Raw genomic sequence first — 21,952 nt, 5'->3', positions numbered from 1 at the left:
CACGTCAATATCCATCTGAATGGATTGCATTAAGTGGCCGCAGCGCGAGGGCTCCTGTCAGGGGGTAAAAACAAAAACCAGCAAGTACTTCTCATAGAGAAATGGTGGATGAACTCTATACGAGTGCATTTAGTAGGAAGACATGTTTATAATATTTTGTACCTGGGCCTCCTTATTTCACTAAAAAAACAAAATGAAAATGACCGTGCCCTCCCTTAGACCTTCTCCTACCAGCGGCATCCTGTCTGCATGTTCGGGACACGTCGGCTGCACAATAACCGTTGCAATATCTTGTGGTCCAGTGAGGCCTGATCGCTTTGCTAATACTTTTGCAAGTTTTTTTTTTTTTTTTTTAATGCTATGAGCAGTAATGATTGTGATGGTAAATTCCCAAATTTCCATTTCTAATGGAGGTGCTGGCACGTCTTTAAAAAAAAAAACAACAAAAGAAACACTAAACATCTAGTTCTACCCCATGATGCAGAGACAGGCACCCATCCTATCCTATGGGACGCAGCAGGGAGTTTGGCGAGGCGATTGCCACCCCTGCCAGGAACTATTACAAAGCAATGATAATAGTACCTTAAATACTGACTAAACATCCTTTCCCCTCTCCGAAATGTATATGAGAATATATATATATTTGTTTCCTTTTTGGTACATCACACTGAGTTTAGCAGACAGGGGTACTTTCCTAGTCTTTGGAGTGGTATGTATGCCCCCCACCCACTTCACTGCCCTGAAATAAATAAAAAAAAAAAAAAAGGTATACAGAAGGAGGAGTTCTCAGAAGCCTGCCGTGTCCACACATCCACCTTTAAGAAAATAGCAAAGAAAGAGAAAAAATAAAGATTGATATCTATGGTTGCTGCGGAGGCTGCTGCAGGCACACACTGGTGTAAGATAGAGAGTAAAGATTTGTTTCTATGTCACTTGGCATGGTGCCGGCAGGACGCGCCAGCTCACACGTGGAACACACAGAATAAAAGGTTGATTGGCAAAACTCCAGTGCTTACGTCTGTGTCCTGGGATGTCACCACCGTGGTTGTGGTCCAGTCTCTCCCAGGAACTGTTCAGACGCGGCTTATTTCTTTTCCCGAGAGTACCCTCGCTGACAACAGGTGGGTCACTTAGTCTCTTCTGCCTGGGTGCAGTTCTGGACACAGGTGGGTGAGGGTAAAGAGGCTGTGACTGGAGTGGGCTCGGGTGGGGGGCTGTTGGCAGTAGCGGTGCAGTCCTGGCTGTGGTTAGAGGTCACCTCTGAGTTAATAGGTTTGGTGAGGTCTATATCCTGAATCAGCCGGATAAGACGTTTCACTTTGTCCAGAGAGCTGTGCATGTCTTTTTGCCGGGAAAGGATGCTGTTCTTCATTTCCATGCATTTCTGGAAAACAGAAAAGACCCACATCGCACACCATGTACATGTCTACTCTGAAAAAAGGATGTGTTCCAGTCATTAAAAGTGTTGGCCAGTGAACTTAAGAAATCACCTAACCACAGTATAGGCAACAACTTGTAGAGTGTTGAAGTCCGACCGCCGGAAGCCTCGATCAATCAGTAGAAAGGGGTCTTTTAGTCTCATCAGATCCCTACGGCTCTGCAGTAAGAAGCAGAGCGCAGCGCTCAGACGCCGTCAGGCATGTGCACTGCTGCTCCATCCTAATGGGTCCCCACAGATCTATAAAGTTATCATCTGCAATGACCAGTCAACCCCTTAACATTGGCACATCGGCAGCATGCGGACTAAACAGACCATGAATGAACGGGTTGGCGGAGAGAAGCTTATGTGCCCGGCGGATGCACCAGATCCGATGTATTACACCCCCCCCCCCCCCCCCCCCAACATAGTGCAATAGTGAGGTTGTGTGAACCCACCGTTCTGGAGTTGCCGAGTACATAGTGCAATAGTGAGGTTGTGTGAACCCACCGTTATGGAGTTGCTGAGTACATAGTGCAATAGTGAGGTTGTGTGAACCCACCGTTATGGAGATGCTGAGTACATAGTGCAATAGTGAGGTTGTGTGAACCCACCGTTATGGAGATGCCGAGTACATAGTGCAATAGTGAGGTTGTGTGAACCCACCGTTATGGAGTTGCTGAGTACATAATGCAATAGTGAGGTTGTGTGAACCCACCGTTATGGAGTTGCTGAGTACATAGTGCAATAGTGAGGTTGTGTGAACCCACCGTTATGGAGTTGCTGAGTACATAGTGCAATAGTGAGGTTGTGTGAACCCACCGTTATGGAGATGCCGAGTACATAGTGCAATAGTGAGGTTGTGTGAACCCACCGTTATGGAGATGCCGAGTACATAGTGCAATAGTGAGGTTGTGTGAACCCACCGTTATGGAGTTGCTGAGTACATAGTGCAATAGTGAGGTTGTGTGAACCCACCGTTATGGAGTTGCTGAGTACATAGTGCAATAGTGAGGTTGTGTGAACCCACCGTTATGGAGCTGCTGAGTTGTTTTACTTTCTGCTCTAGTTGCTCTCGCTCCTGCTTCAGGTCCGTGCTCCACTTCAGTAACTTCTGCTTCTCCTCTTCTTTTGCTTTAAAACATTACAAGAAGGAATGAGGACGGGCCAGAGGAACGGGCACAGCCCAGATTCTCACGTTCTATAATGTGAGTGTATTGCTCACAATTATTTGCACACATTTGTTCCTCAACTCCAATCTTCAAGAGCCACCAAGAGATCACAGGATTTCTGGCTGGCCGCCCCATGTTGCCGTGGTCAGGAGAGCTTTCACCTACCTGCTTTATACGCGATATATGAGTGGACAATGGCTAACGTCCCCGGCCATGGGATTGCTTCCTCTTTTTTCAGCATCTGGAGGTAATAAAAAAGAAAAGCAAAACCCCAAAAGGCATTAAACAAGCAGGATAAAGGATTCATAATAAATATATACAGCTACCCATCCAAACATACAGGTTACAAAATGCAACTACAAGTCAAAAAACATCCCCTTAAATGACTCAGATCTGACTAATTTGGCACAATGGATACTAAAAAGAAAAAAAATACATAGCTGATTATATTGGATAACATAGCAAGTATCATGTGACAAAGAAAATCCACTTTTCATCAGGAGGGTGGGGGGAAGGTAAGGGACCCATCTATTGGGCATTTGCAGCATGTTCTATGGATATGACACATTTCAAAGTTATGACCATCACTTTAACTGGTCCTTATCAAAGATATGTTTGTGTAGGTCAAATCAGTGACATTATCTTCCGTCTGTAGCAGCAAGCAATAAATAGCACCCAGGGTTCTCGGGGGCCTCCTGACTGACCCAACTTATGACAGTACATCAGGTCCTGCCACAATCGGGCTCACGAGGTCCGACATGAAACCGCCGCCATCATAAGAGAACAACGGTCACTTGCTGCCAACTATCTGGATTCTTCCACAAATAAACAGTTGTCCATATGAGCAGTGCACTCAAACGCTGACTTTACCTTTAAAGGGACACTGTCACCTGAATTTGGAGGGAACAATCTTCAGCCATGGAGGCGGGGTTTTGGGGTTTTTGATTCACCCTTTCCTTACCCGCTGGCTGCAATAATGGATTGAAGTTCATTCTCTGTCCTCCGTAGTACATGCCTGACAAGGTAATCTTGCTTTGCGCAGGCATGTACTATGGAGGACAGAGAATGAACTTCAATCCAATATTGCAGCCAGCATGCAGCCAGCGGGTAAGGAAAGGGTGAATCAAAAACCCAAAAAACCCCGCCTCCATGGCTGAAGATTGTTCCCTCCAAATTCAGGTGACAGTGTCCCTTTAATTAATGGATTATTTAACTCTAAATATCGGCCTTCATATGTTAAATGAAATGGTCTAGAGAATGGGTTGGCAAGTCATTTTCCCAAGGAGCCACAAGAAAGACTGACTGTTGTGCAGTGCCGGACCAATAAGCCAAACTTAATTCTGCTTATTATTTTATAATAAACACCTCCTCCTCCTCCTCACAAAGGTTATCCTCTTAACCTGTCACCAGGTTTGGCCGATGCGAGTTAGGGCCACCGCCTTTCAGGGCTGATATACAGCACTGCAGTACTTTGCTCTGCCCTCCACAGGGCAGATAGGTACGCCTGTGCAGGAGCCCGCTGCCGAGCAGACTGTTGATGATGCAGGGACGCGTCATCCACATGAACCAAGAAGGAGGACGGCATCTCAAGATGGGAGGCACCGGACCAAGAAGAGCGACAATCTCTCGGACCGGACCGCCCCACAGGTGAGTATATACAGCAATATGGAATGCTGTATATCAGCCCTGAAAGGTGGTGGCCGCATCTCATATCAGCCAAACATATTGCAATCATATCATACAGCACCATGTACTTACTATTGCTCATTTTGCCCTTCTACACAGCTAATTATTCTCTCGCAAGCAAGGGAGAATGTTGAGTTATATTCAACTGATAACAGTGAGAGCAGGTGACAGCTGATGGGACAACTACTCCCTTCAGCCTGTACCTGCTGTCACTAATAAAAGTGAGAGCTGGTGGTGACTTGATGGGAGTATTCATCAGCTGCCTGTGCTATAAAAGACAGCATGGATTCCCCTGTATTTTTTATAGCCATCCAGGGAAAACTGACAGCTGCGGGCTGTAACCCTCAGCACGGCTGGTTATCAAGAATAGAGGGGTCGCCAGGCTGTTTTTTAAAAATTATTTAAATTTTTTTTTTTTTTTTTTTTTAAATGGTGTGGAGTCCCCCCCCCATTTTTGATGACCAGCCTTGCTAAAGCGAACAGCTGAGGTCTGGTAAGTGAGCATGGATACTGACACCCCCCAGTATAAAAATAGCAGCCCACAGCTGCCCAGAAAAGGCACATCTATGAGATGCGCCAATTCTGGTGCTTTGTCCGGCTCTTCCCATTTTCCCTGTAGCGGTGGCAAGTGGGGTTGTGGGGTTGATGTCACCTATGTATTGTCTGGTGACATCAAGCCCACGGATTAGTAATGGAGAGATGTCTATAAGACGCCTATCTATTATTAATTCTATAATTTATTTACCATCTAAAACAGCCAGAATAAAGTCTTTTATTAGAAATAAAACAAAACACTTCCATTTTTATTTAAAAATAACAAAACACAGTTACTGTATATTCACCTACTGCCCATTCCATTGAAGCCAATGTCTCCTCTAATAAAGCAAAAATAAAAAAAAAAAAGGAACACTATCCCTCAATTATCTGACAATCTGTCCCACTCTGTAATCCATATCTGGGGATAAATAGTTTTGAACCTGGACGGTGCCAAGAGAACCACTGATGAATTAGTTGCTGCGAGCGCATCATCAGTGAGCAGCCATTACCTCATTGAGGTTACCGCGGATCACTGAGGGTGCATTTCCAGCCGGGCCCCTGAACTGCAGTGACCTCAGCACCATGAGAAAAAGTCACCAAGTTCACCGAGTCAATTGCAGAGCAAAGATTAAAAATCTGCTGTGAACTCACTGAGCTCAAATGCGGTCAACGCTGTGACTTTCTCACGGTGCTGAGGTCACAGCAGTTCATCCCGGCTGGGAACGCAGCCTCAGTGACCTGTGGTAAACCTCAAACGACATCACCGCTAGTCACTGATGCTGCATTCGCAGCAGCTCATTCATCAGAGGTTCTCAGCCTGGACGGTCGCATCTTGGCACCGTCCAGATTGAAAACCATTTATCCCCAGACATGGATTAAAGCGTGGAACAGAACGTCGGACAGGTGAGGGATATTCTTTTTATTTTTGTCTTATTATAGGAGACGGCCTCAATCGAATGAGCATTAGTTGAGTATAAATGTGTTTGTTTTAAAATCAGATCATTTTTATTGACCAGAAAGCATACATAACATTGCTACAAATATACCACAGAATAACTTGTTCCTAATTACAGATTAAGCCTTTACATTACTGTTATGTATTTAATTGTATCAACAACTTTCTATATATCCTTCTCTAACTCAATTTCATTGATTATATTTATAAATTAAAACAAAAACACCCCTTCCCCCTCCCTCCAATAATACACCAGACCAAACTATATTCATAGTGCACTACATCCAAAATACCCTGAATTAACGGACACACAATAGTCGCTTCTATTTACTATGTCCACTGACTATCCCTATATCCAATAACCGGGAGTATTATAGCCCTCTACCCTGGAACCACAAGCTAAACAAAAATTGAAAAAAGTGTTTTGTTTTGCAATATCCATAGCTCCTTACCAGCCTGAGAATACCAGCCCCAAGCTGTGTTTTAGCAATGCTGGTTGTCAAAAATACAGGGGAACCGACGCAGTTTTTTACATTTATTTATAGAGCAGATGGTGGCTGATAAATACTCCCATCAGCCACAGCTTGCTCTCACTGTTATTAGCGGCAGCAGGTATTGGCTGATGGGAGTAATAGTCCCATCAGCCGCAGCCTGCTCTCACTGTCATCACTTGAACATAACTCAACATTCTTCCCTGCTCGCGCTGATCGCAGGCAGAACAGGGAAGAATGATGAGAGCCAACTTCAGAACCTGGTGCCTGGGAACAGCGCTTACTGTACCGCTGCTTCTCAGGCGCCGGTATGTGTCACACTGATGACATCAGTGTGTGTCATCTGTGTGCGACACTTGCAGCTATTAAAAAATTGACATGTCAGCATATTTTGCCCACGGACACAAGGTAAATGTAAAAACACTGACGTGCACAGACCCACTCACTTGAATGGGTCTACGTGTAATTGTCTCCGGTACGTGTGAAAACTGTCACCACACGTATCAGACATGCTGACGTGTGAAAAAGACCTAAGCTCTATGTAGAAACAGGTCAGTTTTTAATCATATGATGCCACAGACCTAATGGAAAAGAGAAGAATTATCTGGGTAGAAGAGCAAAATGAGCAATTGTAAGTGCAGAGTGATGGGCAATATATCAAGATGATTACAATTTTGATCGGAGGAGAGGGGCTTCTTTAATTGTATCACATAATATTGAGCAGAATTACATGTTGACTCGCTGCTACTGTTAATACGTGTTGCAATAAGCCCCATCAGTAACAGCAAATCAAAACCATGTAACTTACTACTTCTGATAACATTTAGAAATCATTTGCTCCTGGTATTCAGCCCTTATATCATGATCAGCAGCTCCCTAAACAGTATGTTGCCCCCACATGCCCTTCAACACACACACACGGTATGTTGCCCCCACATGCCATTCGACACACACACAGTATGTTGCCCCCACATGGCCTTCGACACAATGTTGCCCCAGATGCCCTTCGACACACACACTGTATGTTGCCCCACATGCCCTTCGTCACACACACTGTATGCTGCCCTTCACATGCCCTTCGACACAATGTTGCTCCCACATGCCCTTCGACACACACATGGTATGTTGCCCCCACATGCCCTTCGACACAATGTTGCCCCAGATGCCCTTCGACACACGGTATGTTGCCCCCATATGCCCTTCGTCACACACACATGGCAATTGCCCCCACATGCCCTTCAACACACACACGGTATGTTGCCCCCGACATGCCCTTCGTCACACACACTGTATGCTGCCCCCCACATGCCCTTCGACACACACGGTATGTTGCCCCCACATGCCATTCGACACACACAGTAAGATGCCCTTGACACAGTATGTTGCCCCCACATGCCCTTCAGACACACACAGTATGTTGCCCCAACATCCCCTCAAGACACACAGCATAATACACCCGCAGCAGCCCCTTGACACACATTATGATGCCTGCAGAGTTTTCCCTATCCACAAGACAAAAAAAAAAAAAAACTCTCCGCTTTGCCGCTTTCTCCGATGCGCAGTTCTGGTCTGCACAATGTGTGGACTGAGGCTATGTGCACACGTTCAGGATTTCTTGCAGAAATTTCCTGACAAAAAAAGGACATTTTTGCCAGAAATCCGCATGCGTTTTTTTGTGCATTTTTTCCAATGCATTAAATAGCGGGAAAAACGTGAAAAATCCACAAAATTAATGAACATGCTGCTTTTTTACCGCGATGCGTTTTTTTAAAAACACATCATGTGCACAAAAATTGCAGAATGCATTCTAAATGATAGGATGCATATGTCTGCGTTTTCTATACGTTTTTATCACGAATAAAACCACGAAAAATCCTGAACGTGTGCACATACCCGTGAGTCTCCGCAAAGCAGATGCAATTTAGTAATGTGATGCAGGGAGACCATCGCATAGGTCAAGTCGTTAAAGAGGGAGAACCAACGGCTCCTGGTTACATCATTCCACTCATCGGCACTGGTAAAACTGAGATGCCAGGAGGCAGCCGAAGCCCACAAATTTCAGTTCCCTGGCTATCCCAGTCTGCAGGCTGTATACGAATGGTCAATGGGCCAGATATGGCCCGCAGACTCTGGAGACAGCAGTAGCACTTGAGCCCTGAGGTGCCCTAAATATCCCCAATGCCACGCAAGTCAAAACCCACTACAGATGGATATTGCACTGGAGCTATAGTCTCAGGTTAAGCCTCTGCTTGTACCTGGTGAGCACCTCCAAACTTATACAAGTTTTCCCAATACATCCCTACTCCCAAGAAGTGCACAGCTATAGTGGGGGTGCAGAGAAACCAGTTGCATCCACGTTCTGGTCCTTCAGGGGGCTATACGACACAAAGCGACACAGATATCATACAATATAAGTGGGGGCCCTGTTACTGATTTTTCACTGGAGTCCATGAGTTTCAATGTACACCTCTGCAACCCACGTTAAAGTGATTGCCAGGACCGAGACCCTGATGACCTATATTTAGGAGGGGTCATCATATCAGATTGGTGGGGATATGACACCCGACAACATCAAGGATCAGCTTTTTGCATGTGAGGAGTGGAAGTAATTTGTACAGAGCTGAAAAAAACACTGCTCAATACACCAAACAGGACACTACTATAAACCGGCGACACAGGAGAATGACGCAACTAATCTTACCTGCTAAAACTGAAATGTGCAGGAAGAGGAGATCGGGATCCATTTATCAGAATGCTATGATCAGAGCCCAACACCAGCCCTGACCACGTGAGAGATTACATACACCTTACATCTAGCCGTCACCACAAGTGGCGCCGCGATATCACATATATGACATCATTTCCTGCACGTCGGCATTGCGTCCCTGTCCGTCATTCAGGACACATTATAAAATAACCCTATAGTTGTAGGTTTGCATCCGAGGGGCTGGAATTAACAATGGGGCAGATTTGCTAAACATATGCACTTGTTAGAATGAAGTTGTGTGACATTTAGCACAGAGGCTGATAATGGGTGACAGACTGCAGCGTTCCTCCATTTCTAAACACTTTGGAATCACTTCACCGCCTCTTGCTTGGCTTATTGTCTACGATTTGGTGCATCTTAGGCCACTTTATTGGCAGAAGCTGCCCAGATCCTACTGTATTTTGTGCTGTACCTCGGAGCGAGGGGGCACGGCTTGCATTAGACCTTAGTTGCGTGTGAGGTTTCCTGTATCTATCACACAGTACCTGGTGTTGGCATTTAGGACATATCCACATGCCCTTGGGAATGGATTTCAGAGGAGGCTCCAAACAGTCCAGGTGGTATACACGTGAACATGTGTCGCACATCAGTAACTGTCCGCTCTTTCTGCAGACGCTGCAGAAATCCTCATGGATATCAGCCTGTATGGGATCACAGGGAAAAGGAGGCAGGAAAAAAAAAAAGGAGTCAGCCTAAAAAAAAAAAAAAAAAAATATCTGACAAACTCCCTTCCTCATTCTTTAAGCTGGAAAAATTAGAAGCTAATCAGAAGAAAGTGCCTAAAAAAAGAGGAAGCAGAAAGGAGCAAGGCAAGAAAAACCCGAGATCAGAAAAGTAGCAGAGACAAGGAAAGAGCGGAAAAAAAGTTGCAGCGATGTCGGAAGAAAGTCAGTAGTCACAGGCCTCCACCAACAGAACCACAGGAGAAGGAAAGGCTCATGTCCTGGGATGGCAACGGTCCGGTCTGTCCATCGGATTCATTGTATTAAGATGTGGAGATGTAAGGAGCAGCATGACATGTTCTAGAGGTTAGTAATACAGTACTGTATGGAGGGGGCATGCCGCAGAGAGCGGGACACGTAGCTGGAGAGCTTCCCTCTACGTCTATGCTTCATGCAGCATATGAAAAAGGACTCCCATTAAATCCATCTTTTATAGCATATGGCACAAATGTCTGATGAACGCAGTTCCCACTTTTGGATACCCATCTCCACATTTGGGGTTACTTGGCCCACTTTGCTGTGCCCCCTATCAGTTGACACTTGTTAAGCTGTTTTTGGGAATCTTACATAGATGTGAATGGAGAGACACACAAACGTGAGCAGCCACGGCACCTACCATGAGACCATGAGTCCCAGTTCTGAAGACAAGTGCAAGTCTTAGAGGTAAAGAGCCTAAAATGACTTCACACTGATCAGTGGATGTATTTATTTTCTGGATTTTTTTTTCTAGAAGGCTGTCACCAAAAGCAATTGTGACAAGTATGAAGTATATGGTAAAAAAAAAATAAAAGAAAATTGCAATACTTGCTGGTGTGCAAGCTGCATGCCACTTACTGTACATTACAGACTATGTGGCAACCTGACACCACCACCTTCATGTCCCGTGTAGACCAAGTAGTCACATGGTGTGGAAAGAAGAGACAGTTGTGTGTGACCTGATAGAAACCACACCAGGGCAAATGAACCACTGAAGACAGCGAGGGAGGAAAGGTTAGACGCCAAGTAACAAGAACTAAATGCCGCAGGAGGTGCCAGCCTGATGAGATGGAAACGAGTTAGTCTAAGGAACAGACAGCACCGTGAGAGCAACGCCAACAAGAGACCACAATCTCAGAGACACCACACAACCGGCCATTCAAATCAGAGAGCAATAGACCACCGAGACATCCGACTTGGAGACTTGTCCAGATCTTCACAGGGAACAAAACAGAAGAAAGTGCTGAAATTACATCAGAACCAACAGAGTCCACAACCAGAACACAGTCATACCCCCAGAGCCCTGTACGCCCTGCCGAAATATTCACATCATGAAGACCCTGGACATGTTTCTTAATAAATTTACACACACAGCTCCCCGGGGAGGTTTCTGCTCCGGTAGATAATATCCCCCCATCCTTCAACTACTATCATCCCGTAATCAGCGCACTAAGCAGTAATGTTCTGACTACAATGACTTGTGGATTACGGGATGACACAATTTACACAACGGTGCGGCTCCATGGGTCTACAGGTGGCATATCCTGGATCTGAGGGACAGGGATCAGGATTACAGCCATAAGCACATTCCATCGGAGCAAAAACAATTCCCTGTCCAGACAAAAAAAAATCCACTGCATTTTCCAAGACCAGAACTGTGCAGGAGATGTCCGATGTCACTGCAGTGAATGTGCCGTCTGCCGGTGCAGTTTACAGCTGTAGATTTCCCTGTATGTTGGAGCATATACTGCATACCCGGAGGTAGGATTAGCAGGCGCAGTCTACAGACACCCCAGCAGATTGTGTGCACACTGGTCAGCCGAATCAGCGTCACATGTATAATAGATCCTAACATACATAGATTTAGAAATATATTACTTGTAGGAATCTGAGGGCCAATTACACCCATGCACACCCTTCTGCCATGCTCAGAAGAGTAGTCTGAATCTGCAGGAAGATAGAGGCCTGGTTAGATCACATAGGACAGCCGACATGTCGAAGTATTTGCTGAAAATAGAAAAGTGAGCCGAAGTAGGCAGAAGTATTAAACAGAGCATCATACAAATAGCACAAGTGTTAGCACATGGGGGGCAGCGAGGTCTGTGACGGTCCCGATTACTGACTGAAGATATGGAGAGGATGGCAGAAATATAGATATGATGCAAAGGAAAGCATAGAGAAAAAAAGGCCGGAAACAAGCCCTGCTCTATGGAGCACATATAGTAATATACACCATCAGTACCAGTATCATACATCCCAGCAATGCTATGCTCCTCACCTATAGAACTGGTTTTCAAGATCACTGCTTGCTGTCACTGATAGGAACAGTCATTAAGGGATAATCTGTCCTGATCCGTTACCAGAGCAGTGTTGTGTCCAGACAAACAATCATCTTTAAAAAACTGTTACGGTTGCAAGATATCACTCATATAATTTGGTTACCAAAGGCAGCTCAGCCTCCAGAGATCGTCGCTGTGTGTGAAGGGGGCTGGCTGACTTCTCATTCCCATAGCCAGCCCTTTTCTTTTACGGCCCGATGCACAGACAGAGAATGGAGATGGCTTCGCTATTGAAATGAGCTGTCAGCCAGCCCCCTTCACAAGGCCCTGATCATGTTCTGACACAAAAAGATGAAAGTGGAGCTAGCGAGAAAGACGATGGGATTTGTAGGTCAAGGCACTTTGTAAACGGAACTATACAAGTTGTATATCTTGCTACTTTAACACATTTAAAAAATTAATATTTTTTCACCAATGAAAGGCGATGGAGAAATTAATATTTTTTCACAGCTGGACAATCCCTTTAAGAACCATGCTCCTGTGTGATCATCGTAAGACCAGAAAACCAGAAAGGTGCCTAAGATTGGTGAGGAAATAACACAAAGTTTAGAAATGTTTCGTAATGAATAACTTATTTGCTGCCAGCATAATATACCTTTAAGGGGGTCCGATCTCTAGACCGGGAGGTGCACCCCTCTAAGCCATAAAATACACCATTGCACTAGGAGTTGGCCCCTGTGCATTATGCTGATGCTATATCCCATCAGTCTGTGATTAGAGGTCTGATGGCCGAGACTCCCCGATTAGAAGCCCCAGCGCCCCTCATCCATGGGCTGCATCTAGCACTGCAGCTCCGTCACAACTAAAAATTACCTGAAAAACTGGAATTTACCATATTTCTCCATCCATTCTTGGCTATGAAAGGGGTTGTATATATGACTGCTGAAATGTTGTAGACTGCCTATAAAAATCCTCTGCAGGTCCAGTCTGCGCTTCCTGGTCCAAACTTCCTCAACAAAGTGAAAAGGCCCCGAGGCCGCTCAATGGCTACAGCAGATCACCAGTAAGGCCTCTTTCACACTTCAGTTGTTTGGCGTCAGTCACTACCGACATAGTGACGGATTGACGGATCCGTCACAATTGTTGAGAAAACGGTTATAACGGATCCGTTTTTTTTACGGATCCGTTACTTGGGGGTTGTCTGGGAAAAGTATCTACTTTTTGGAGCATGCGCAATTGAAAAAACGGAATGGGGCGACGGATCCGCCGAAAAAACGGTTGCGGCGGATCCGTCGCCCATAGGCGGCCATTCTATGGAATGGCGGACGCGACGGATCCGTCGCGATCCGTCATTTCGGCGTTGACAAAAAAACGTTTCAATGTCCGTCTATTTTCAGAAAACGTCCGCCAAATTTCGATGGATCCGTCGCATTGCGGATGGAATGGACGACCATCCGTCACAATCCGTCGCTAATGCAAGTCTAAGGGAAAATAACGGATCCGTCAAAAAAAATTGACGGATCCGTTATTTGAGGAAAATGGCGGTTTTAGACTGACGCCAAATAACTGAAGTGTGAAAGAGGCCTAACCCACTGAGCGGGCACCTGGCTATAGCAGGTCACCAGTAACCCACTGAGCGGGCACCTGGCTATAGCAGGTCACCAATAACCCACTGAGCGGGCATCTGGCTATAGCAGGTCACCAGTAACCCACTGAGCGGTAATCTGGCTATAGTAGGTCACCGGTAACCCACTGAGCGGGCATCTGGCTATAGTAGGTCACCGGTAACCCACTGAGCGGGCATCTGGCTATAGTAGGTCACCGGTAACCCACTGAGCGGGCATCTGGCTATAGTAGGTCACCAGTAACCCACTGAGCGGGCATCTGGCTACAGCAGGTCACCGGTAACACTGAGCAGGCATCTGGCTATAGTAGGTCACCAGTAACACACTGAGCGGGCATCTGGCTATAGTAGGTCACCAGTAACACACTGAGCGGGCATCTGGCTATAGTAGGTCACCAGTAACCCACTGAGCGGGCATCTGGCTACAGCAGGTCACCGGTAACACTGAGCAGGCATCTGGCTATAGTAGGTCACCAGTAACACACTGAGCGGGCATCTGGCTATAGTAGGTCACCAGTAACACACTGAGCGGGCATCTGGCTATAGTAGGTCACCAGTAACACACTGAGCGGGCATCTGGCTATAGTAGGTCACCAGTAACACACTGAGCGGGCATCTGGCTATAGTAGGTCACCAGTAACACACTGAGCGGGCATCTGGCTATAGTAGGTCACCAGTAACACACTGAGCGGGCATCTGGCTATAGTAGGTCACCAGTAACACACTGAGCGGGCATCTGGCTATAGTAGGTCACCAGTAACACACTGAGCGGGCATCTGGCTATAGTAGGTCACCAGTAACACACTGAGAGGGCATCTGGCTATAGTAGGTCACCAGTAACACACTGAGCGGGCATCTGGCTATAGTAGGTCACCAGTAACACACTGAGCGGGCATCTGGCTATAGTAGGTCACCAGTAACACACTGAGCGGGCATCTGGCTATAGTAGGTCACCAGTAACACACTGAGCGGGCATCTGGCTATTTTTCATATATCCAGGACCGAACCAGGAAGCACAAACTAGTGACAACCAGGTGATCACCCAAATAGGACCTGCAGGGGATCAGTAAGGGTTACTACAGTACTATTATTTCTCAGACATTGTAGCAATAATTTATTAGGATTACTTTGGACAGTTGTTTTTTCGCACCATGTAAAGGAACACCAAACCTAGAAAAGGCAGAAACAATACAAAGCTCTCAGAACTAACTTCTATAATCTCTTTGTATCACATTTTGTCTCATTACAACAAAGAAATATATCAGGGGAATTGTCTTCCTTTACTCCTGGAGATCAGCCTGTCGTCAGTACCATTTTGTGGCTGCAGCAGGAGCTCCCCCCTTTGCAGAATTTTTATGTAGAACCCCTCCCCATTTAAGTCCCTCCCACTGGACTTCTATCACTCATTTCTAAGTTGAGTGTTCCTCTAATAGAATGACATAGCTAGAGATTAGTCTGGATCTTGCTCAAAATAACACACTGAAAAGGCTCTATGCAAACCTGACACAAATGCAGTCCCATTAGATTCGATGGCCAGGCAGCCCCGTGAATGCCAGCACCTACTGCGCCTGCTCCACAGGCACAATACGAGTGCTGGACCTTACCACGTGATAGCAGGGCACCTTTCGTGATGAGTTACTTACGTCTGAGGAATAAGGATTAGGCAGGGGCACAGGCAGGACACTTGCAGGGAAAGTGCATGTGATCTGCGTCTTTTCACATTCGGGGGATTCGGGATGACTGGATGGAGGGGAGGAGGGTGGCAGGGTGCTCAAACCCAGGACCGTGTTGTATTTGGGAGGACGACCTATATGTTAATAAACAACAACAAAAAAAAAAAGAACAAACACAATGGTGGGGTTTACATACCTTTGGCCACTGTTCCTCATTGGCTAGCATGAAAAAGGAAATGATGGAGCAGATGAAGGAAATAATCAGAGTACAATATTACACAGGCAAAATGGGGCAAAAGTTATAGGAAAGGCAGCGGAAAGCACAAGAAAAAGCAGCAAGTTACAAAACTAAAAAGTCAACGAGTTATAATATGGTACAGAGTCTGGCACTAAAAAGGTAACAACGTCTCACAGTATAAAGATCCTGGTGCACGCAACATTACAGGGTTAGTATCATACTCCGAAATGGATTATGAGAACAACCCTTGAATAAAAGTAACTTTGCAATTGAATAATTAAAAACACTATTCTCAAAGGAGAGATTGATAGTTATATTAATTAAGGCTCGTTGCCTATGAGAGGCGGCCTGTTTGGGAAGGCGGTGCAACTGGTAAACACCGACAATGCAGCAGGAGGCAGAGGAGGGGCGCAATCTTACTTCCGAAGATGGGACCCAACCCACTTAATCTGTATAAAGGAGTAGGAATTTCCACTGAGACTTAGCCACCAGAAAACATTTAAATATTCAATGTAGCAGCATAAGCTAGGTGAGGTTAACTTGGGATTGATTTTTTTTTTTTCGTTTCCCAAAATGCAAAATAAGAAAAAAAAATAAAAAAAATAAGTGTTCAACTCTTCCATTCTGTCACTGCCCAGTTTCTACTTCATCTTGTCAATGTAACAGCTGCAGACAATTCCTGTATGCATGCGGTGACAAGTGATTGGCTGCAGCAGTGATGTTTCCCCGTGACGCGATGTTGCTGCAGCAGCTGAGACCCCAAATGGAGGTATAGCGTTAGATTTGGTGAGGAAAGTATTGCACTTTCCCCAAAGCTCATTTGAAGCATATTAGACAAAAAAAAAATTTGATTTACGTATTTAAAGTGAAATGTACAACAATTTTTTTTTCTCCCCCAATGTTACATAAAAATAAAGTACAAAGTAATGGGACGTGTAAACGTGTATGGCTATGTGCACACGTTGCAGATCTCCTGCAGAACTGCAGCTTTTTTTTCTGCGCAGAAACGCTGCAGATCTGCAAGTGATTTACAGTACAATGTAAATCAATGGCAAAATAAAAATGCTGTGCTAATGGTGTGGAAACATCTGCACAGAAAACGCAGCAGATTCATGAATGTCAATTCTTTGTGCAGAACTGCTGCGTTTCTGCACCCATTCCATAATAGAAATCTGCAGGGGTAAAAAAAAAAAAAAAGGAAGAAATCTGCACAAAAATCTGCAACGTGTGCACAGACCAAAAAAAGTTGCAGATTCTGACCTGCGTTTTCTTGCAAGAAATTCAGAATCTGCACAGAAAATTCCCCAGTCAAATCTGCAACGTGTGCACATAGCCTTAGAGTCAGCAGACATGAGATGCATTGAGCCCAACGTGCAGCATGAGCAGTAAAAAGCACGACTATGGCGCTGTGTCACATGCAATAAATAATGAGATGGAGAACAAGTAAGGAAGCCAGGAATGGAAGCCAGGAATTAAAAAAAAAAAAAAACACAAAGTCTAATAGAGTGAACTGACAGCATGCGGTAAAAGGCAAACATGCTCTTCACAACTGCATCCACTGTTTTGTTCCTGTATATAAGGTTAGATACCCTCAATCAATAAATCCTTATAGATTAATAACGCTAAAGCCCTGGAAAAATTTTCAACTTTACCTGTAAATTTGAAAGCAATTCATATTTTATCAGGACGGAGCGAACAAGGTGCAGCAGCCTGTAATCTGCTTACCAGGACCCAGAAGCTGTAAAATGCATCTCTGTAATGCCAAAGCCTAGGCTAGCCATAATGAATCCTGGGGCGTAGTATAAATAAAATGACGGATGGAAATCTCTTAATAGAAAAGTGACCGCAGCTCGGTGTCTCCCACACATGGCAAGCTTTGCATGATCCCTAAACTTCCCATCTTACAGGCTCGGCGAGCTGCTTTCTGGCCGTAGCCACTAATTACTACGGCTGCTCTGATACTGTGGTGTTTGGCGCCAGGCTGTAATGTAAATGTCACTTCTCATCCTTTTATTAAAATCCAAGAACCAAATATTGACTTTTCTGTTGTCTAATTTGTTCCTGGCAAAGGCAGACAACTATTGGGAAAGGCCAGATGCATGTTTGTATCATCGAAGAATATTTCAGGGTTGTGATCCATCTCTTACCCCAAAAAGAAGACATAAAAATTGCACTTTTTACATCACTAACACCAAATAATTAGGAATATAACAGCACTACAACCTTCAAAGCCATTCAGATACTTTAGGCAACACAAGAGTGATCAGACATGTGCTTCAAATGAAATGTATGTATCAAAATATCCTAACAACTTGTACAAAAAAAAAATGGATCCATCTGATGCCTGTTTAATAGGAAGAAATAAAATGTGACAACCTGTCTGTCCTGTCAAAAAGCAAGACCCTCAAGGAAATTGACGCAATGGAGACACCAATGTAACCTATAGATCCATAACTACAGGACGCAAATGAGACGTGAACAGGCAATAGAGCCGATTTACAGACTCCGCAATGGTGAAATCCACATAATATATCAGCTGTAAATGCTCCACATATAGAGAGCACGCTGGGGAGACGAAAAACTGCAGCATGGACTAAAATAAAGGACTGATTATCTTTTTTCTTTTTTTTTTGCAGCGTGTGAATAGGCTTTCTAGAAAAGCTTCATTTATTTGCATTGTACTATAGATTGGAGCAAAATAGAAAAACTGTTTTAGGAAAAGACAAATGGAAAAGTGAGGAGTGACGAGTTCTGCAGAAAGAAGCAGAGAGGCCCTGTTGATTATTATGGGGTACAATTTTATTTTGCCTCTGGAATATGTACCTTCATGTGAAGTTGGAAGAATATGGAGATACCGTAACATCCCATGCCTCATTACAACAAAGAGCCCTGACAGTTGTGTGCATGATACCTAAGGGTCCCATTCACAGAGGGTGGTAAAGAGTAGGCGAAAAGCCAGACAAATGCTGCAGAGTGACAAAAATCATATGTGCAAAAAGTGTAGTATTTGCATTGGTATGGCCACAATTATAAAAACGAAAAAAGCAATTATGGCAAATTTGCAACAAAAATGGAAGTATTTTCATGCACTTTGACTGCAGGAGGCAACCACGCCATGAATGTTCTCAGAACCGGCTAGTACAATCTTCCAGCCGCCGTCATTTCACAAGCCCGAGTGTTAGTAGCACGTCAGTGAGACACATTCATGCAAGTTCATTCACGATCCAATCCAGTCCAAGAAATGTGACAGCCTGCGAGACTACAAGGAAAGGAGCAGAGGCAGAGCAAAAAGAAAATGTGACAGAGCGTAGATCTGAGGGGTTACCTCTCTTCCTCGTTCCTGGATGCATTGTGCTATTCAAGTAAGTCACTGCACTCTTCTTACGCTGCAAAGTACAAAAGCATCATTTTATTGTGTCATACAACACTTCAATCATTACTGGATTTTAACAAGGCAAATGAATAAACGTGTAATTGTAAAACATTGTGCTCGCACAAATGTGCTGGACTACCAATCCCAGTGACCTAATCTTTAGATTTTATTTTCCTACACTTCCTTTGCTGTAAATTTTTGTATTAAAAATTATTCAAGAGGAAAACATGACTTTTCTGTTTACTTTTACATAGTTATTAAGGTTGAAGGAAGACTATATGTCCATCTAGTTCAACCCATAGCCTAACCTAACATGCCCTAACATGTTGATCCAGAGGAAGGCAAAAAAAACCCCATGTGCAAAGAGTAAGCTCCACATTGGGGAAAAAAATTCCTTCCCGACTCCACATACGGCAATCAGACTAGTTCCCTGGATAAACGCCCTATCAAGGAATCTAGTGTATATACCCTGTAACATTATACTTTTCCAGAAAGGTATCCAGTCCCCTCTTAAATTTAAGTAATGAATCACTCATTACAACATCATACGGCAGAGAGTTCCATAGTCTCACTGCTCTTACAGTAAAGAATCCGCGTCTGTTATTATGCTTAAACCTTTTTTCCTCCAACCGCAGAGGATGCCCCCTTGTCCCTGTTTCAGGTCTATGATTAAAAAGATCATCAGAAAGGTCTTTGTACTGTCCCCTCATATATTTATACATTAAAATAAGATCACCCCTTAGTCTTCGTTTTTCCAAACTAAATAGCCCCAAGTGTAATAACCTATCTTGGTATTGCAGACCCCCCAGTCCTCTAATAACCTTGGTCGCTCTTCTCTGCACCCGCTCCAGTTCAGCTATGTCTTTCTTAAACACCGGAGACCAGAACTGTGCACAGTATTCTAAGTGTGGTCGAACTAGTGACTTGTATAGAGGTAAAATTATATTCTCCTCATGAGCATCTATGCCTCTTTTAATGCATCCCATTATTTTATTTGCCTTTGTAGCAGCTGCCTGACACTGGCCACTGAATTTAAGTTTGTCATCCACCCATACACCCAGGTCTTTTTCATTGACGGTTTTGCCCAGAGTTTTAGAATTAAGCACATAATTATACATCTTATTACTTCTACCCAAGTGCATGACCTTACATTTATCCCCATTAAAGCTCATTTGCCATTTATCAGCCCAAGCTTCTAGTTTACATAAATCATCCTGTAATATAAAATTGTCCTCCTCTGTATTGATCACCCTGCAGAGTTTAAAGGATTTTACAGTTTTAAGAAAAATCAGATCATCTTATAAATGAGATATTTTAAGATTCCTAAACCAACTTTGTTTTTGAACTCGAAAAAAAGTGAACGAACACCTTCCTGTATACATCCAAAGGCTGAAAACAACCAAACACTTAATATCTGAGACATGACAACAACTGCATCAGGTCTCCGCGACCCTCCTCCCTGCTGCTGCCTCTTCTCCCACCTGGCCTGGCTGCTCATTAGCGTGCCTCCTTCCTACTGCTGAAATCTCACTACTTGGTATAAGCTGCAGAAGTCTCTAGGCCTACTGTGCCCTCAAGCTTTAGAAGGACTCAAAATGTTCATTAGAACATTTTGAAAATCCACGTCAGCATGACTATAATCCTTATAAGTACACCAGTCTTATCAGGTCTAAGAGCTATTCGTGCAGCTTGTGTTGTGATATCTGGTGATGGATCCAGTTTTAGCTATTGAAAGAATAAAATGCAAAATGATGTCCTGCAAATAAATGGAGTTGAGTGGAGGAAAATAAAGCTTTTTCAATAAGTGGCAAAACCCCACAAAAAACGTTCAATATAGAAGGCGTTAATATGAGTCAAGGCCTCAACATGTGAATCAAAACAAAAAAATATGAATCTTATCAATATCTAAAGGATAATCTATACATGGTGTATAACGCACGATGACTGCCCACCTCAGGTTCAAATACTGCCCCGCTGTACACAGGATTCGCTGTTGTTCTTCGCTTTCTTTCTTGCCTTTTACTCTGAATTTCTGCATTGAGGAATAAGAACAATATGGCGGTCAGAAAGAGCATTACAGCACATTAATAAGCAGTCTTTAACTTGTAAAGAGCCTCCTCAATCATAGGTACTGAAGCAAATATTGAGCAAATCACGAGACCAATGAACAAAACTACCTGGTTGTTGTATGGCTCCTTCAGCAACTATACAGGTCCTAATCAAAAAATTAGCATATAGTGTTAAATTTCATTATTTACCATAATGTAATGATTACAATTAAACTTTCATATATTATAGATTCATTATCCACCAACTGAAATTTGTCAGGTCTTTTATTGTTTTAATACTGATGATTTTGGCATACAACTCCTGATAACCCAAAAAACCTGTCTCAATAAATTAGCATATCAAGAAAAGGTTCTCTAAACGACCTATTACCCTAATCTTCTGAATCAACTAATTAACTCTAAACACATGCAAAAGATACCTGAGGCTTTTATAAACTCCCTGCCTGGTTCATTACTCAAAACCCCCATCATGGGTAAGACTAGCGACCTGACAGATGTCAAGAAGGCCATCATTGACACCCTCAAGCAAGAGGGTAAGACCCAGAAAGAAATTTCTCAACAAATAGGCTGTTCCCAGAGTGCTGTATCAAGGCACCTCAATGGTAAGTCTGTTGGAAGGAAACAATGTGGCAGAAAACGCTGTACAACGAGAAGAGGAGACCGGACCCTGAGGAAGATTGTGGAGAAGGACCGATTCCAGACCTTGGGGAACCTGAGGAAGCAGTGGACTGAGTCTGGTGTGGAAACATCCAGAGCCACCGTGCACAGGCGTGTGCAGGAAATGGGCTACAGGTGCCGCATTCCCCAGGTAAAGCCACTTTTGAACCATAAACAGCGGCAGAGGCGCCTGACCTGGGCTACTGAGAAGCAGCACTGGACTGTTGCTAAGTGGTCCCAAGTACTTTTTTCTGATGAAAGCAAATTTTGCATGTCATTCGGAAATCAAGGTGCCAGAGTCTGGAGGAAGACTGGG

At 44.2% G+C, this 21,952-nt stretch overlaps 1 protein-coding gene across 7 annotated transcripts in view; it reads right to left on the bottom strand.

Annotated features, from left to right (window-relative positions):
• Window positions 1-354: 354 nt before the first annotated feature.
• The window catches only part of PHF21A (PHD finger protein 21A), a 95,747-nt gene continuing 74,149 nt past the window's right edge, over window positions 355-21,952 (bottom strand). For 2 of the 7 annotated variants that reach the window (XM_069739710.1, XM_069739711.1), the window contains exons 11-17: window positions 20,863-20,942; window positions 18,863-18,923; window positions 15,496-15,518; window positions 9,511-9,666; window positions 2,755-2,830; window positions 2,448-2,551; window positions 983-1,384 (exon numbers count right to left, since the gene is read on the bottom strand). In XM_069739710.1, coding sequence (XP_069595811.1) covers window positions 1,127-1,384; window positions 2,448-2,551; window positions 2,755-2,830; window positions 9,511-9,666; window positions 15,496-15,518; window positions 18,863-18,923; window positions 20,863-20,942 — 758 coding nt within the window. In that variant the 3' untranslated portion in view covers window positions 983-1,126. Of the gene's footprint in view, window positions 1,385-2,447; window positions 2,552-2,754; window positions 2,831-9,510; window positions 9,667-15,269; window positions 15,434-15,495; window positions 15,519-18,862; window positions 18,924-20,862; window positions 20,943-21,952 lie in introns of all 7 variants that reach the window. The other 5 variants (XM_069739713.1, XM_069739714.1, XM_069739707.1 and 2 more) reach the window with 4 other exon arrangements.

This window comes from Ranitomeya imitator, chromosome 9 (assembly GCF_032444005.1).
Source record: "Ranitomeya imitator isolate aRanImi1 chromosome 9, aRanImi1.pri, whole genome shotgun sequence".
Classification (NCBI taxonomy): Eukaryota; Metazoa; Chordata; class Amphibia; order Anura; family Dendrobatidae; genus Ranitomeya; species Ranitomeya imitator.
Note: the sequence above shows the minus strand (reverse complement) of the source record. Positions and strands in the feature narration are given on the sequence as shown.